Source organism: Scyliorhinus torazame, chromosome 12 (genome assembly GCF_047496885.1).
Source record: "Scyliorhinus torazame isolate Kashiwa2021f chromosome 12, sScyTor2.1, whole genome shotgun sequence".
NCBI classification, from domain to species: domain Eukaryota; kingdom Metazoa; phylum Chordata; class Chondrichthyes; order Carcharhiniformes; family Scyliorhinidae; genus Scyliorhinus; species Scyliorhinus torazame.
Window position 1 is genome coordinate 223,586,394 of NC_092718.1, and position 19,226 is coordinate 223,605,619.

The 19,226-nt window shown below is 45.5% G+C and overlaps 1 protein-coding gene across 1 annotated transcript in view; it reads left to right on the top strand.

The window, feature by feature from the left end:
• Positions 1 to 19,226, top strand: part of LOC140387028 (fructose-bisphosphate aldolase C-like) — a 38,163-nt gene that overhangs the window by 17,401 nt on the left and 1,536 nt on the right. Inside the window, exons 2-8 of the mRNA XM_072470004.1 lie at positions 3,754 to 3,890; positions 5,769 to 5,980; positions 8,669 to 8,723; positions 10,618 to 10,778; positions 14,351 to 14,434; positions 15,600 to 15,774; positions 18,424 to 18,623. Coding sequence (XP_072326105.1) covers positions 3,779 to 3,890; positions 5,769 to 5,980; positions 8,669 to 8,723; positions 10,618 to 10,778; positions 14,351 to 14,434; positions 15,600 to 15,774; positions 18,424 to 18,623 — 999 coding nt within the window. The 5' untranslated portion in view covers positions 3,754 to 3,778. The remainder of the gene's footprint in view (positions 1 to 3,753; positions 3,891 to 5,768; positions 5,981 to 8,668; positions 8,724 to 10,617; positions 10,779 to 14,350; positions 14,435 to 15,599; positions 15,775 to 18,423; positions 18,624 to 19,226) is intronic.

Sequence of the window (19,226 nt, forward strand, 5' to 3'; positions counted from 1 at the left end):
AGGTGATGCGACCATATATTCACTCGAGACAGGAGTAGAAGTAAACTGTGGCTTTAATCAACTTAGAACAGTGCCTGCCTGCGACTGTTCCAATACTGAGAACCACCTACAGGTCGACTGCTCTTTATACCCACTGAGTGTCTTTAAGACAGAGATAGATAGGTTCTTGATTAATAAGGGGATCAGGAGTTATGGGGAGGAGGCAGGAGAATGGGGATGAGAAAATATCAGCCATGAGTGAATGGTGGAGCAGACTCGATGGGCCGAGTGGCCTAATTCTGCTCCCATGTCTTGTGGTCTTACCAAATCCTTTTTTATCATTTTAAACACCTTCATCAGATCACCCCTCAAATCATTTTAAATTGAAGAATATAATCCAAGTGAATATAATCCAAGTTTATGGAACCTGTCCTTCATATTTTAGACCTGTAACAATGGCGTTGTTCTGGTGAATCTGACCCTCCCCCAGGCAAACACACCCTTCCTAAATAATGTTGCCCAGAGCTGAATGTAATTACTACAGATGGTGTCTACCCAAAGCTCCATAAAACTAAAGCATCACATCCTCTCCTTTTGTATTCTAATTCCCTTGTGATTTCATTAACCTTTCCGATCCAATGTGTCACTTTGCAAAAAGGCACACTTTCCAGGAAATACCTTGAAAATTTGTAAATTGATTTGATTGAAATGGAGAGAATAAATCAGTATCCAGTTTCCCACCCCTCCCCCACCGCTCCAGTTGGAAATGCCGGCCCAATCTGCCAGCAGTTCTGCTGACCCCATTAGATTAGGTTTTGGTTGTCATGAGAACTCCCAAAAGCCACCATGAATGTATAAATACCAAGTGGGATAAATTAAAAAGGTTATTTGACAGGAAAGGCAGAGAATTGAATTATTATTTTATTTGTTCACTGGATGTGGGCATTGCAGACTAGGCCAGCATTTATCCCCATGGGTCTTAAGTGGTGGTGAGCTGCTGCTGTCCATAATGTAGGTACACCCACAGTGCTGTTAGTGAGGGAGTTCCAGGATTTTGACCCAGTGACGGTGAATGAACGGTGAGATATTTCCAAGTCAGGATGGTGAGTGACTTGGGGGGGGGGGGGGGGGAATTTCCAGGTTCAGGTGTTCCCATGTGTCTGCTACCCTTGGCCTCCGAGGTGGAAAGTGATGTCAAAAGAGCTTGGGTGAGTTGTAATTAGATGGTGCATATTACTCCCACTGGTGGAGGGAGTGAGAGGCGGCAGATCGGGTGCCAACCATTTGTCCTCTTGTGTTGTTGGAGCTGGATTTATCAAGACAAGTGGAGAATATTCCATTCTGCCTCTGATTTGTGCCTTCATAGCTGTGGAGCAGGCCTTGGGGAGTGCGGAGGTGAGTTATTTTCAGAATTCCCACCCTCTAATTGGCTCTGGTGGACACAGTATTTATATGGCTGCTCCAGTAGTACCCAATTGTTTTTTTCCAATTTAAAGGGCAATTTAGCATGGCCAATCCACCTACCCTGCACATCTTTGGATTGTGGGGGTGAGACCTACTGAGACACGGGGAGAATTTGCACAGTGACCCAGGATCGAACCCGGGTCTGCAGCGCCGTGAGGCAGCAATGCTAACCACTGCGCCACCGTGCTGCCCTCGGTCAATAGTTTCTGGTTAATGGTAATACCCAGGATCAAGGAATTTGTACAGTGCAGGACACTATTCGGCCCATCGAGTCTGCAACGACCCAGTAAAAGAGCATCCTACCCCCCTAAACCCCACCTTATCCCCGTACCGCACCTAACCTGTACATCCCTGAACACTAAGGGGCTATTTTATCATGGCCAATACGCCTAATCTGCACATCTTTGGACTGTGGGAAGAAATCGGAGCACCCGGAGGAAACCCACGCACACACTGGGAGGAAGTGCAAACTCAACACATGCAGAAACCCAAGGCCTGAATTGAACTCTGATCCCTGGTGATGTGAGGTAACAGTGCTAACCACTGTGCCACCCCATGTTGATAAGATGCTGATAATGGGAGTTCAGCGATGGTAGTACCATTGAATGTCAAGGGGAGATGGTTAGATTCTCTCTTGTTGGGGATGTTCATTGCCTGGCAGTTACATTCCCCATCAGTCCAGGCCGGAGCAGGTCTTGCTGCACATGGACACAGACTGCTTCAGTATCTGAGGGTTGTCAATGTTTTTTTAAAATTAATTTATTTTAAAATTAATTTACAGTGTGTGAGTGTCACTGGTTATGCCAGAAGTTATTGTCCATCCCTAATTGTTCTTGAGAAGGCGGTGGTGAGCTGTCTTCTTGCCCTGCTGGAGTCCATTTGGTGTAGGCACACCTACTGTGCTATTAGGGAGTTCCAGAATTTCGACCCAGTGATGGTGAAGGACCAATGATGTATTTCCAAGTCAGGGTGGTGAGTGACTTGGAGGGGAACCTCCAGGTGGTGGGGTTCCCAGGTATCTGCTACGCTTGTCCTTCTAGATGGTAGTGGTCTTGGGTTTGGAAGGTGCTGCCTAAGGAGCTGTGATGAGTTCCTGCAGTGCATCTTGTAGATGGTACACACGGCTGCTACTGTGGAGGGAGTGAATGTTGAAGGTGGTGGGATGGGGTGCCAATCACATTGGCTGCTTTGTCCTGGATGGAGTCAAGCTACACTCATCCAGGTAAGTGGAGAATTCCATTACTCAGCTGACTTGTGTCTTGTATGTGGTGGACAGGCTCTGGGGGGTCAGGAGGTGAATTAATTACCACAGCATTCTGAGACTCTGACCACCTCTTGTAACCACAGTACTTTTTGGCTGGTCCAGTTCAGTTTCTGGTCAAATGGTAACCTCCATTTGTTGTTTATTGTGGGGAATTCAGCAATGGTAATGCCATTGAATGTCAAGGGGTGATGGTTAGATTCTCTCTTGTTGGAGATAATCGTTGCCTGGCACTAATGTAGCACAAAGTTTACAAGCTACTTTAGCCTAAGCCTGGATATTGTCCAGGTCTTACTGCATTTGCACATGGGCTGCTTCAGTATCTGAGACGTCACAAATGGTATTGAACATGGTGCACTCATCAGCAAACATCCCTACCTCGGTCCTTATAATGGAAGTAAGGACATTGATGTTTGGGCCTAGGACACTGAGTAACTCCTGCTGTGATGTCCTGCAGCTGAGATGACTGATCTCCAATCACCACATCTTCCTTTGTGCCAGGTATGACTCCAACCAGTAGAGCATTTTCTCCGATTGTCATTGACTCCAGTTTAGCCAGGGTTACTTGAAGCCACACCCGGCTGAATGCTGCCTAGATACCAAGGGCAGTAACTCTAGCCTTCCCTCTGGAATTCGGCCCTTTTGTCCATGTTTGAACCAAGACTGTAATGAAGTCAGGAGCTGAGTGGCCCTGACAGAACTCAAACTGAGCGTCAGTGAGCAGGCTATTGATGAGTAATTGCCACTGGATAGCATGATCAATGACCCCTTCCATGACTTTGCTGATGATTGGGAATAGACTGGTGGAACGGTAATTGACCAGGTTGGATTTGTCCTGCCTTTTGTGCACAGGACATACCTGGGCAACTTTTCACATTACCGGGCAGATGCCAGTGTTGTAGCTGTACTGGAACAGCTTGGTTAGGGGCGCAGCAAGTTCTGGGGCACAAGTCTTCCCTACTGTTGCCAGATGCTGGGAAGGAGGGCTCATATTTACCAATATGCTGTTCTGGGAGTGACCTGTGATTTTTAACATTTCTTTCTTTCAGTTTTGGCCACACACAAGGTTAGAAGATGACGTACCAATTTCATGCACTCACCCCAGCCCAGAAGAAGGAGCTGTCTGATATCGCTTTGAAGATTACCTCCCCTGGCAAGGGGATTCTAGCTGCTGATGAGTCTGTGGGTTAGTGTTCACTGCCTTTTGCTTTTCAGCTCGTGAGTTATTGGTGGGAGGGGGGGGGAAGAAGATAGTACAAGAGAATTAGCCGTCCGTTCCCATCTCTCTCTTTATAAGTGTACTAATGTCTGCTGAAATGCCAGCTCAATGTGTGTGTAAGCAGGGCCACATTAACAGATTTCTTGTTGTGACTGAAGAAAGAAGGCTAACCAATTACTTCATGGACCAATGAGTAGAGCAGCAGCACAAAAGGTATCTCCCCACAATTCTCATAAATAAACACTGCCAACTATTGGTCTCTGTCTAGTTTTGAGGAACTCCTTCCTGATCCATAGCATGTTAGATGGGAGGGTATCAAAAGTGTCAATGTGAGCAGACCAATGAATTCATCAACATACACCCATTTTTCTTTTTTAAAATAAATTTAGAGTACCTAATTCATTTTTTTCAATTGAGGGGCAATTTAGCGTGGCCAATCCACCTACCCTGCACATCTTTGGGTTGTGGGGGCGAAACCCACGCAGACACAGGGAGAATGTGCAAACTCCACACGGACAGTGACCCAGAGCCAGGATCGAACCTGGGACCTCGGTGCCGTGAGTCAGCAATGCTAGCCACCGTGCTGCCCTATACACCCCCTTTTCAGCGCTGAACATTGAATCCAAACCCTGGGTCCAGTGGTGTTGGCTAAACCATCACATGGTTTAACAGCACATCACTGTATTCATGGACTGCAGCTTCTAAGTTCACCGATTTTATGAAGTATTTTTGTGCGATTTGGGCAGTAAGCTGTCTGTAGGGATAATCTGTGCCCTGAAGCCACTGGAACCTGTGAAGGTCTGCCCAGTTAATGGTGGTGTGCTTTTATTCCAAATACTCTTTGGTGCTTTGACCTGATGCTGTTGGTTTGGGAAGACCGTGAAGTCTGCTCACCTGTGTACATTCTCTTACCTGTCTCCATTGGGGAATGTAGAAGTGAAACCAGGGATCTGGTGATAGTTCACAAAACTCACAATGTGGGTTTCTGCTGCTCCTAAAATGAGGTCAGTTGGGAGTTTGTATTTTTAAATTTTTTTTGTTAAATTTAGTGTACCCAATTCATTTTCTCCAATTAAGGGGCAATTTAGTGTTTCCAATCCACCTACCCTGCACATCTTTGGGTTGTGGGGGTGAAACCCACGCAGACACTGGGAGAATGTGCAAACTCCACACGGACAGTGACCCAGAGCCGGGATCGAACCTGGGACCTCGACGCCGTGAGGCTGCAGGGCTAACCCACTGCGCCACCGTGCTGCCAGGGAGTTTGTATTTCGAATTGTAGCTGAAGGCAATGGCTTAAGGGTTGAAACCTAAAATTTAACATTGGATTAATAGCAGGGGAATCGTGGTTGAGCAAAATGATCCTTTCAAGAGTACTCTGTAGATAGGACCAAACTATTATTTAGTATATGCAACTATATGTGTTGTTGAGCATTTGAGATGGTGGGTATTTGTATTTGTTGCTTCTCATCTCCTAAAATCCATTCCCTCGTTGCTGGGCTGTGTTCCCACATCAATATTTTGGCTAGTTACTTGGGGATGTATCATAGCAAAGTCTGATTTGTTTTTCTCTGTTGCCCTCATTTGATGTGCTTATTCCAGTAGAGGATATAATTGTGGGTGGGAGTCTTTTTTTAAAATATAAACCTCCTCTCTCTTTATATCCGGGTACTGTGTCCAATTGACTTCCGATGCTGCTCCGGTTGAGATCAGCCAATTTGGTACAGGCCTGGAATGGAACCTGGACCCTCGAGTCTGTAACAGGTACTACCCACGTGTGCACAGCACCATCACTGAGCCTGCACATTTACCTTTCACTAAGTAGGTTCCTGTTCCTTTTCCTAGGCAGCATGGCCAAGCGTCTGAATCAGATTGGTGTGGAGAACACGGAGGAGAACCGGCGCATCTACCGGCAGATCCTGCTGACTGCTGATGACCGAATCAAAAGTTTCATCGGAGGCGTCATCTTCTTCCATGAAACTTTGTATCAGAGCACTGATGATGGGACACCCTTTGTAAATGTGATCAAAGATCAGGATATTGTTGTAGGGATCAAGGTAAATGATCAGGATGTGTTCATATCACTTTGAGAACTTCAAAATGCTAGACAACCCACTAGGGAGTGACAACAGTGAGCACGGTTTCCCCAGCTTGGGAGGGGGGGGGAAAGAGATGGGGCAAATTCTGCACCAGTGATGTTTACAGATTGGATTTCAAATTTGCTGCATATGGCTGATTCTAAAGATTTTCACATATTCATGATCTCTGCGGAGTGTGGTGGATTTTAGGAACACAGGAACAGGATTATTCCACTCAGCCCAGCGAGCCTGTTCTGCTGTTCAGGTAGATCTTGGCTGTTCGTCTCTCTCAATTTTCCTGATCTATCCCTTGAAGTCATTGGTATCCAGAAATCTATTGATTTTCTGTCTGAACATGCTCAATGGTTGAGCTTCCACTGCCCTCTGGGCGAGGAAATTCCAAAGATTCCCCAATTTTGAGTGAAGAAATTTCTCCTCTTAATAAGAAATGACCTGCCATGTGCCCTGGTTCTAGATTTTCCTGCCGCTGGTGAGGCAAACCAGCATGGCCTCCACTGGGAATGTTTATGCGTGTTTTGTGAAGTATATCTTTTGCATGTTCTCTTTTCCCTGAGCCTTCTGGTCTGCAGTCTGCTAGGACACCAGTTGCTGAGAATAGCACAGGAGGAATTGAAAATAATTTTGTAACACATGATGATGCTCCTTGACCCACTATCTAGTTCAGCCAGGTATTACTTCACACAACAGGACTGAAAATCAAAATGATCAGTGGAACTGACTCACTGATCCAATCTCCCTGAACCCGAATTAAAACAATATAAGCGATTCACATGTAGGTTTACCTTTTTATATTTCCCATGGGATATGGGAATCACCAGTTGATTTTTAATTGCCTTCTGAAATTGCCGATGTAGCCACCCAGTTCTAGGGCAATTAAGGATGGGCTACATCCAGAGTCACATGTAGACCAGACCGGGTAAGGATGGCAGATTTCCTTCCCTAAAGGACAGGTGTGTTTTTGACAGTCGCTGATAATTTCATGTTTACCACCATTGAATCTAGCTTTATATTCCAGATTTTTAAAAAAATTAATTGGATTTAAATTCCACCAGCTATTCTGGTGGGATTTGAATCCATGTACTTTGAGCATTAGCCTGGATTATTAGTCTCGTGATATTATCAAAATATCACTATTAGCAAAGAAACTTGAGCCTGTTCTGTCATTCTTAGAACAGAGTACAGGCCCTTCGGCCCACGATGTTGTGCCAACCACTTATCCTAATCTGAGATCAGCCTAACCTACATCCCTCAATTTACTGCTGTCCATGTGTCTGTCTAAGAGTCGTTTAAATGTCCCTAATGACTGACTCCACCACCTCTGCTGGCAGTGCATTCCACACACCCACCACTCTCTGTGTAAAGAATCGACCTCTGACATCTCTCCTGTACGTCTAAAGAGTTTAAAGAAAGACGTTTATTCAGCATAAAAGCAGTATTTTCACAGGACCCAGTTACACCCTCGGGGTCCTCGCTCCTTTCTGTCAGCGCTACAGCAGCTGACCTGTCCTACTAATGCTGGTTAACTCACAACCCAATCAGCACCAGGGAACAATCATCTCCAGCTGAATGAGGCCCATGCAGATTACAACAATGGCTGATCTGTACTTGCCTTCACTCGATGGGCATCACTCTCTGACCCCTGCCGGGTCGGAGAATCGCCGGAGGCTGCCGTGAATCCCGCCCCCGCCGGTTGCCGCAGTCTCCGGCACCGGAGATTCGGCGGGGGCGGGAGTCGCGGGCTCCCCCGCTGGATTCACCGGCCCGGATAAATTGCCTGTCCCACCAGCGTAAATTAAAGTACCTTTCTTACCGGCGGCATGGGCGGGCTCCGGGGGGGTCCGATCTGACCCCAGGGGGTGCCCCCACGGTGGCCTGGCCCGGGATCGGGGCCCACCAATCCGCGGGCGGGCCTGTGCCGTGGGGGCACTCTTTCCCTTCCGCCTCCGCCACGGTCTCCACCATGGCGGAGGCGGAAGAGACTCTCCCAACTGCGCATGCGTGGGAAACTGTCAGCGGCCGCTGACGCTCCCGCGCATGCGCTGCCCCGACATGTCATTTCCGCACCAGCTGGCGGGGCAACAAAGGCCGTTTCCGCCAGCTGGCGGGGCGGAAATCCCTCCGGTTCCGGCCTAGCCCCTCAATGTTGGGGCTCGGCCCCCCAAGATGCGGAGCATTCCGCACCTTTGGGGCGGCGCGATGCCCGTCTGATTGGCGCCGTTTTGGGCGCCAGTCGGCGGACATCGCGCCGTTTGGGGAGAATTTTGCCCCTTATCTCTCAATACCCATGCCCAACAAAAATCAGACCTGTCTAGTTCCTGAGTTGCAGTCTTGCTATCTGGGGTCGAGTTTGATCCTTTCTGTGGGGAACTGGAATCTGTGTAACTGTGCCACAAGCAGTGATATACCCTTCACCAGTCCTGAGGTTTGGCTTGTACATATCTTCGAACTATGTATATGTAAGTCAAAGGGAGGGATGCTTTTTCAAAATGAGCTGAAATATCACCATCAAAATGGCGACAAAACCGGGTACAAGATTCTCAAACATCTGGTTAAAAATTATTTGGATGTTTTGTTCAATATTTGGGACAGATTATAACTATCAATATTGTACTTGAAACCTAAGACTTCTCTGTCCTGTATTTCCAGGTTGATAAAGGTGTTGTCCCTTTGGCCGGAACCAATGGAGAAACCACCACTCAAGGTAAAGGATCTGCCTAATATGACCAGCATCTCTGGTGTAATCAGGAAGGGTAGAAGATCTGTGTGCTGTGATTAGAGAGGGTACAGGATCTGAGCAGTTATTGTCCTTTTGTGACAATGATGATCCCTATTGTCTGATTAACTTAGCCCTTCCCATTCACTCGTAATTTCTGGAATCCTGCCAAGCTCCGTTCCAATCCTGATTAAAGTCTCCTCTGTCCCACTGAAATTTTCAATACCTGGGAGAACTTACTCTACTTCATAGAACCAGGCTGTATTGTTTCCTGAAACATGTGAGAAATTCTGCACTCCAGTAATGATTATCACTGCACTGTCTGATAAAGGAACTGATTATGGCCTTGTTTTATTCTCAGTGGGTTTGGCGTGGATTCAATGGAATTTCCCCAGACTAATTTCTTTTCATTTTCAAATGGAGCAGCCATTTTGTTTTTTTTAGAGAGTACCCAATTAAGGGGCAATTTAGCGTGGCCAATCCACCTACTCTGCACATCTTTTGGGTTGTGGGGGTGAAACCCATGCAAACACTGGGAGAATGTGCAAACTCCACACGGACAGTGACCCAGAACCGGAATCAAACCTGGGACCTCAGCGCCGTGAGGCAGCAGTGCTAACCCACTGCGAAACCGTGCTGCCCAAATGGAGCAACCATGAGGCAGGGAAGGATGCTGACACTTGAGGATCCCCAGCTCTCATTCAAATGCATCGTTAAGCATAATTTCCAGCCAGCTGAAATCAATGGCTTTCCTATTGGCTCGCAAAAAATGCCCCATCTAGTGTGTCTGTGACCCATAGATCAAGATCTCTGATTTCCAATTTGGGCTGTCAGGGTGAAGCTATTGGCATGAATGGGAATGAGTTGTTGTATCCAGTGGTATGTCTCTTAGAAGGAGCCAGATTTAGTTCTGGGTTTTTCCCAGCATTTCTGCCTTGGGTTCATGGCAAAAGGACATTCTGCCTCAGTACAATTAATCTGCTATGAATTGAAAGCTTTGCACTTGTACATGCTGTTTATGGGTCCATCGTATGTGCTTAAATTTAAAATTAACCTAGAGGTTGGAGGCGTCCATCTTGTTTTTCTGTGCCTTGAGGACAGGAAAGACTTAGTAGACCAGTATGTACAGGCTAGAAGTACTTGAATTTATTCAGTGTGTAAATACGTGATATTGTACCGAGTGTTTCCAGAAATTTCTTTTGTTTGAATCTAGTTTTCATGATCTTTTGAGGTGCTACCATTTGTATCAAGCTGACCGTTTTCGATGCAGTCACACTTGGTCCTTTACAGCCTATTTAACATATTTGAATTTCAATGTAGAAGTCTCTCGGACAGTGAGATAACGACCAGTTAATGTATTAGTTATGTTGCCCGAGGGATAAATGCTGCTCAGGACACTGGGAAGAACTCCTTTGGTCTTCACATAATTTCAGTAGATCTTTTTACATCCAGATGAGGCCGGAATTCTTTGGCAGTTCGCTGGTGGTGGGATTCCCTGGTCCTACCAACTGCGCATACCCACCTGCGAGTTTCCTGATGGCGTAGAGTGGCTACAATTGGAATTCCCTGTGCAGGTTAGGTAGATTGGCCACGCTAAATTGGCCCTTAATTGGGGAAAAATAATTGGGTATTCTAAATTGATACAAAAAAAAAGGAGAAAAAAAAGTCTATTTTTGGTCAGTTAGGTTGTGTATTAGTTGCTGGTGGAACAGCAGAATGGGGTCCTTCCAGAGACCATTTGATTTGTCCTGTTTTGCATTACGGAATTAAAATAGAAATCTATTTAGAACCGAGATAAAGCTTGGTGTTTGCATTTTTGTTCTTGTGGTTACCTGTGGTGAACTGGGCAGTGTGTGACAGCTAGTCTGTGTTTGTTTTCTAGGTTTGGATGGACTGTCAGAACGTTGTGCTCAGTACAAGAAGGATGGAGCAGACTTTGCAAAGTGGCGCTGTGTCTTGAAGATCAGTGACACAACTCCATCCTCCCTTGCTATTGCTGAGAATGCCAATGTCTTGGCACGTTATGCTAGTATCTGCCAACAGGTAAACTGGGACCACTGTGAACTGCAGATGATGGTTTATAGAATCTGTTTCAAGTTGGCACCACATCGGCTGAATGTGAAGTTTCTGTCTTTCAACTTGCAGACACTTGTAAATAATGAGTAGCTTCGGTCCCCCGCAAACTAAAGTACACCCAAGCTGGATGGAGAGAGGGAGGGAGGAAATCCCTGCTAAGTCGGAAGACTTGTGTTCTGTCCTGAATTAACCCATCTCGGCTAGACTAGTTAAAGGAATCGACAATGGGCTCTCTCATTTCCATGTGAAGAAGAGGAAAATCGGCACTCAATCACTGTCCAGTGATGCAGCTGAAAGTCTCCTTGCCTGAAGACGTCTTGTGTCCTACACTAGCCTGTGATTGCTTCCATGACCGAATAGTCTGCCAAATTCCTAACAAGTAATAGTTTGGTATTTAGAGTATTGCTTGAAAAAAAGGGCCTAGTCAAAGCTTTCGATCTTGCTGTGATCAGGACACTTTGGTATTCCTGCAATGTTAGGTGAAAACAACTATTTTATACTGTATGAGAAGAGAGTGCTGATTGGTTAACCAGCAGACTTTGATTGGTAGAGGTGTTGCCATGGAGAATGCACCAGTTGCTGGTGAATGACTAAGAATCCCAACGCATATGCACAGGGCCCAGTTTGCAGACACTAAGAACGTGTACACAGTGCGCCTGTTTCAGCAAAATAAAGTAAGAGACAGCCATTCACAGGCCAATCTGAGTCACGTTGCCTGGTCTAAATTTCAGTTAACTGTCAGTCACCATCAACTGGTACATTCTTCATGATAACACCTCTACCAATCAGAGACCACTTGTCAACCAATCAGCACTCTCTTCTCCTACAGTATAAATTGTCGTTTTCCCCTTCTGCTGGTACTCTGGTGAAACGTCCTGATGAGTGCAAGATGCAAAACTTTGACATGCCTATTTTTTTCAGCAATACTCGGGTAAAGAGCAAAAAAATTTTCTTTGTTACTTCTTCAAAAAACTCAATCAAGTTGGTGAGACACTACCTTCCCCTTACAAAACCATGCTGTCAGTCCGTTTTCCTCCAAATGTGTAATAATTCCTGTCCCGCAGTACCTTTTCCAAAACTTTCCCACCACTGATGTCAAGCTCACCGGCCTATAATTTGCTGGATTATCCCTGCTTCCTTTTCTCAAACAAGGGAACAATATAATCCTCTGGAACCTCGCTTGTAGTCAAAGAGGATGTGAAGATATCTGTTAAGGCCCCAGCTATTTCTCCCCTAGCGTCCCATAGTAAACGGGGATAGATTCCATTCGGCCCCAGGGACTTGTCTACCTTAATGCAATTTAGGGTACTCAACACTTCTCCTTTGAAATATTCATGTTCTCCAGAGCGTTCACACACTTATCCCTGACCTCAACATCTGTCATGTCCTTCTCCCTGGTGAATACCTATACAAAGTACTCATTAAGGATTCCACCCACTTCCTGCATAACTTCCCTCCATTATCCTTGAGTGGGCCTACTCTTTCTCTTGCTGCTTCTTGCTCCTAATATATGCATAAAAAGCCTTGGGATTCTCTATGACCATGTTAGCTAAAGACATTTCATGGTCCCTGTTAGCCCTCATAATTCCACGTTCAGGTTCCTTGCTACTTTCACTATACTCCTCAAGGGTTTTGTCAGTTTTTAGATGCCCACATCTATCGCATGCTTCCTTTTGACTAGGCTTACAATTTTCCTTGTAATCCATGGTTCCCGAATCCTGCCATTGTCTTTTGTTTTTGCCGGAACATGCCTGTCCTGCATCAACTGGCCTTTAAAAGCCTCCCACATGTCAGACGTGGATTTATCCTCAAATAGCCGCTCCCAATCCACATTCCCCAGTTCCTGTCTAATTTGAATGTAATTGACCCCCTCCTAATTAAGCACCCTCATCCGCGGGCCGCTCTTGTCCTTATTCATGACTATTCAAAATCTTATGGAATTATGGTCGCTAAGCCCAGAATGCTCCCCCCACTGAAACATCAATCGCCTGGCTCATTCCCCAATACCAAGTCTAGTATGGCCCCCTCCCTGGTTGGATTGTCAACATACTGTATCAAAAAACCCTTCTGGACACACCTAACAAATTGATCTCCATCCGAGCTCCTGGCTGTGAGGGATTCCCAGTCAATATGGGGGAAGTTAAAGTCGCCCATCGCAACTACCCTGCTTTTTTCACACCTTTTTGTAGTATCGGACTACACAACTGCTCCTGTGGGCTGTTGGGAGATATAGAGTACACTCCAAACATTGTGATTTCCCCCTTCTTATTCCTTAGCTCCACCCATAATGCCTCACTACAAGGTCCCTCCAATGTGTCCTCCCTCAATACAGCTGTGATAGCAATGCAGCTCCCCCAACTCTTTTTTTTGTTCCCCCTTCTGTCCCGTCTAAAACAACAATATCCCGGAATGTTAAGCTGCCAGTCTTGTCCCTCCTTTAACCATGTCTCTGTAATTGCAATTACATCGTAGTTCCATGCAGTAATCTCAGTTCATCTGTTTTACCTGTTATTCTTCTTGCATTGAAGCAAACTGCCTCCAAACTTACAGTCCCGCTGAGCCCTGCAGTTTCCCTCCGCCTGCTCTTACTATGCGCTATATTTATCTCGGTCTCATTTTTCCCCCAGTCTCTACACTTACTGGTCTGCTGTTCTGGTTTTCCACTAGTTTAAATCCTTCCGAACAGCACTAGCAAACCTCCCGCCCAGGATATTGGTGCCCCTCCAGTTCAGGTGTAACCTGTCCCACCTTCCCCAGAAGACGTCCCAGTGATCCATATATCTAAAGATTGGCCACTTTGGCAAAGTATTGGAATGTATTTGTACATGTTTGTAAACCAATTTGTGGCTTCAGGAGAGGAAGGAATAAAAATGGAGGGGGGAAAAGAGGGATTGGATTGTCCGGATTTTGGATTTACTTCTAGAACCAGAACCAGGTGACAGTCTCAGTGTGCCAGGCCAGGTCAAATGCAGGCCATTTAGGACTTGAGATGAAGAGAAATCTTCTCACTCAGGGTAGTGAATCTTTGGAATTCTCTGTTCCAGAGGACTGTGAAGGCTCATTTGTTGAGTATGTCCAAGATGGGGATCATTAGATTTCTACATTTTAAAAATGTCAAGAGATATGGGTAGTGTAGGAAAATGGTGTTGGAAGTAGAAAATCAGCCATGGTCTCATTGAATGGCCTACTCCTATTTCTTATGTGTCCATCAATGTGTTGGGAGGCGAGATAGTAAGTTAATGGGGAAAGCTTCATGAGTACCCAATTCTTTTTTTCCAATTAAGGGGCAATTTAGCATGGTCAATCCCCCTTTCCTGCATACCTTTGGGTTGTGGGGGTGAGACCCCCACACACGGGGAGAATGTGCAAACTCCACACGGACAGTGACCCAGAGCCGGGATCGAACCTGGGACCTCGGTGCCGTGAGGCAGCAGTGCTAACCACTCCGACACCGTGCCACCCTTGGGAAAGTTCCATTTCTAGAGGTGGGGTTCAGGATCGCTGCATGTCTTCACCATTTTTCCTCCTTTCTGTTCTAGAATGGCATTGTTCCCATTGTGGAGCCCGAGATCCTTCCTGATGGTGACCATGATCTGAAGCGATGCCAGTATATCACTGAAAAGGTTGGTTGGGGGATTTATTTGGCATCTTTCAAAAACTGTCTCAAGTGGTTTCTGGACAATTTAGTACTTCTCAATGCAGTCTCTGTTATATTGTAAACAACTGGTAAATGAAAATCAAGAAAAATGGCTTGAGTCAGAGACTGATCTTAAACAGGGACAGGGACAGCAGGTAAAAACTGAATTTGCAAATTAGAAGAGAAATTAAATGCAAACCTGATTCATGTAAAATGACAGAAAATAACATAATTGGAAAATAAAATAAATGCAAGCAAATTCTTGAGAGAACACATCACTTTGAAGATTGACACAGTTCTGAGGCAATTAAAGATAGCCCAATGGTGGATCATGTAAAGTCCATGTGAAGGATATATGTGGAGATGCTGGCGTTGGACAGGGGTGAGCACAGTAAGATGTCTTACAACACCAGGTTAAAGTCCAACAGGTTTGTTTCGATGTCACTAGCTTTCGGAGCGCTGCTCCAGCTAGTGACATCGAAACAAACCTGTTGGACTTTAACCTGGTGTTGTAAGACTTCTTACAAGGATATATGTGGCAGAGAAGGGAAGAGGACTAATGAGGCAGCACTAGGAGCAACAAATCAAGGTAGAAATCAGTTATTGTCTCAGCAATTTTTCAGGTAGAATAAAGGAGCAAAAAGGTGAGGTTAAGCACTGTTCCTCAGGGAGACCCAAAGGGGGAAAAATGTCCGGTGCCATTTTGGCTATGTCTGATTTTTCAGACCGGTTCCTAACATTCATTAATGAGAGATGTAATGAATGTTTCGCCACTTCGGGTCTGTAGGGCAGCTGCTGGGCTTCTCCCAATGGGGATACAATCTTGGAATTGGCCGACATCAAGAATGCTAGTTCAATTTCCTTTTAAATTCCGCCAGGTGGACCCCCTGCCTTACCTGAGACATGCTACATGAAATGAACATGCTGATATGAGGAAGCTACTTGCCTGAACTATTCTAAGGCCCAATTTTGGGCCAGTTTTGGGCTTCCCGGTTGCGGCACCCATTGTGAGAGTGACTCTAATTCACAACCTGAAAATAAACGCAGACAAATTACTAGCTATTAATTTCTACATCATAGAGAGCTAAAAGGGAACTGGGTTCTCTGTACCAGACCGTTGTGAATTATAGTGTTTGCTTTTTGTGTTTCAGGTGTTGGGGGCAGTCTACAAGGCTCTAAGTGATCACCACATTTATTTGGAAGGCACTTTGTTAAAGCCCAACATGGTTACTGCAGGCCATGCCTGCCCAACCAAGTACAGCCCAGAGGAAGTTGCCATTTCCACAGTTACTGCGCTGCGACGCACTGTCCCACCTGCTGTCCCAGGTATGTGGATTCCAGTCCCAGTTGAAAGGTTTACCTTAGTGAGTTTGGTACTCCATGTGAGATGTCTAATAATGGGGAGTAGAGAACATTTGTGTAGTTTCACTGAGCTATCTTTGGGTATAAATTAGTATTTTTCACAAGCTGCCTCCCTCTTAATTGTTACATTGTGGAGTACAGTGATTTGAAATGATTGAAGGCTTGATGCAACTCTGAGGACTGGTATTTACCCTTGATGGCATGGAAGATGGTCACTGGGGAATCACACCATGCAGCTGGCTGACACACACACTGACTGGGTGACTGAAGGGGTCAACATATTCATGAAAGCAAGTTAACCAGAAGAATGATGCCCCAGCTCAGCAGTGTCACACTACCGAGCATGTTTACTTCGGAGGCTGAAGATAGCACGGTGGCGCAGTGGGTTAGCTCTGCAGCCTCACGGCGCCAAGGTCCCAGGTTCGATCCCGGCTCTGGGTCACTGTCCGCGTGGGGTTTGCACATTCTCCCCGTGTCTGCGTGGGTTTCGCCGCCACAACCCAAAGATGTGCTGGTTGGGTGGATTGGCCACGCTAAATTGCCACTTAATTGGAAAAAAAATGAATTGGGTACTCTAAATTTATTTTTAAAAAAGAAGGCTGAGGATAGTATTAGATTAAAAAGAGGAGTCTTATAACGCAAAGAATAAAAGCAGGTCTGCAGATTGAGAGTCTTTCAAAACCCAGCAAAGGACCACCACAAGATGATAAAGGGGAAAAAATAGAATGAGAGTAAACAAGCCAGAAATCTAAAAGCAAGATTGTCAGAGCTTTGTGATGAATGTAAGAAAGTTATACATATTTTATTGCTGTAATATTATTAAAAACCCTGGGTTCAAATACATACCAGCAGTATGTGTTAAAGTTGTGATTAAGGGAGCAGCATGGTGGTGCAGTAATTAGCATTGGGACTATGGCGCTGAGGACCTGGGTTCGATCCTGGCTCTGGGTCACTGTCCGTGTGGAGTTTGCACATTCTCCCAGTGTCTGCATGGGTTTCGCCCCCACAACCCAAAGATGTGCTGGTTGGGTGGATTGGCCACACTAAATTGCCCCTTAATTGGAAAAAAATAATTGGGTACTCTAATTTTTTTTTTAAAGTTGTGATTCAGGGGTTGGAAAATATATAGCGACAGATGTAAATAGTGAGGTAAGGTTTTCCCCTTGTATGTAACAACTGTTCAACTGGTAATTGTAAAGCTGTTTGTTTGATTTTTTATTTTTTTTAAACTATAAATTTAGAGTACGCCATTATTTTTTTCCAATTAAGCGGCAATCATTCAAGATTATTAAGGGGCTTGATGGGGTTCATAGTGAGACGTTGATTTCCCTGGTTGGGGAATCTAGAACAAAGGGGCACAGTTTCCGGATAAAGAACTGATCATTTAGGGGTCTCTTTATTCAAACAGTTATTGATTTTTGGAATTCTCTACACCAGAGGGTTGTGGATGTACCATTGTTGAATATATTCAATACTGAGGCACAGATCTTTGGTGTCAAGGAATTGGTGGTTAGCACTGCTTTCTCACCACCAGGGACCCGGGTTCAATTCCAGCCTTGGTGACTGACTGTGTGGAGTCATTCTCCCCGTGTCTGCGTGGGTTTCCTCCCACATTACAAAGATGTGCAGGCTGGGTGGATTGGCCATGATAAAGTGCCCTTTAATTTCCAAAGATGTGCACGTTCCAGGGGTTATGGGTAGGGTGGAGGAGTGGGCCTAGGTTGGGTACTCTTTTTCAGAGAGTCGCTGCAGCCACGATAGGCTGAATGGCCTCCTGTATTGTAGAGGTTCAATGGTTCTATGGAAAGATATGGGGAGTGGGAGGAAAGTGCAGTTGAAGCCCAGCATCAGCCATGATCATGTTGAATGGTGGCAGACCCGGCTCGACAGGCTGTATGGGCTGTCTGCTCCTCTTAGCTCGAATTCTGTTATGCTGGATATTAATTACATCTTTACACATTTAAAAAAAAAAAAAAAAAAAAAAATTTTTTTTTTAGAATACCTAATTATCTTTTTTTCAATTAGGGGACATTGTTGTGGGGGTGAGACCATCGCAGACATGGGGGAATGTGCAAACGCTACACTGAGAGGGATCGGGGTCAAACCTGGGTCCTCAGCACCATGAGGCAGCAGTGCTATCCACTGCGCCGCCCTCTACTTTACACATTTAAAAAAACTAAATTTAGAGTACCCAATTCATTTTTCCAATTAAGGGGCAATTTGGTGTAGCGAATCCACCTAACCTGCACATCTTTGGGTTGAGGGGGTGAAACCCACACAGACACGGGGAGAGTGTGCAAACTCCACACAGACAATAACCCAGGGCTGGGATCGAACCTGGGACCTCGGTGCTGTGAGGCAGCAGTGCTAACCATTGCGCCACCGTGCTGCCCCTTTACACATTTTAATGATGTACAGACTTATTAGAAACGTCTAGGGTGTATGAATGTCATGAAGCTGTCCAATTGCACTCCATTCTTTGTCACTGCAAGAGGTTTAAATTGATGCACAGAACTCCATCAACCTCAGTCATATTATAAATCACATGGCAAGACAAACATAGTATATAGACACTGCAATTTTGGACTGGCTTGTGTTCTGCTTTTCCCCCAGGAGTCACTTTCTTGTCCGGAGGGCAAAGTGAGGAGGAAGCCACCATCCACCTCAATGCCATCAACAAATGTCCACTGCCAAAACCATGGGCACTGACCTTCTCCTTTGGCCGAGCTCTACAGGCCTCTGCACTGAATGCCTGGCATGGGGAGCAGGACAATTTACAGGCAGCGCAGGATGAGTTCATGAAGCGTGCTGAGGTAATAATGGTTCCTGTCTCACCTTCAGGCCTATACTTGAGGGGAGGGATGGTTATAAAGCCAAATCAGGGGGTACTTGCATTCAAGAACTAGGAGCAAGAGTAGGCCACTTAGCCTTTCGGGTCTGCTCCACCATTCAATATGATCATGGCAGATCTGACTATAACCTCCATTCCACATTCCCACCTACTCTCTAGAACCTTTTACCCCCTTAATTATCAAGAATCTATCTCGCTCAGCCTTCAAAATATTCAAAGACTCTGCTTCCTTTTGAGGAAGAGAATTCCAACTACACTCAACTCAGAAAACTTTCTCCACCTCTGTCCTAAATAGGCGACTTTTTTTTTTTTTTAAAACAGTGGTCCCTAGTACTAAATTCTTTCACAAGAGGAAACATCCTGTCCACATTGAACCTGTCAATACCCCTCAGGATTAGCCTTAGGCATCTTCCAAACCCATGACCATCTAGAAGGACAAGGCAGCAAATCCAATGTGGTTGACTCTTTAAAAATGCCCTCTGGGATGGGCAATAAATCCTGGCCCAGCAGCGACGCCCACATCCCATGAACAAATTTAAAAAAAACATGGGATCCCTACGACCTG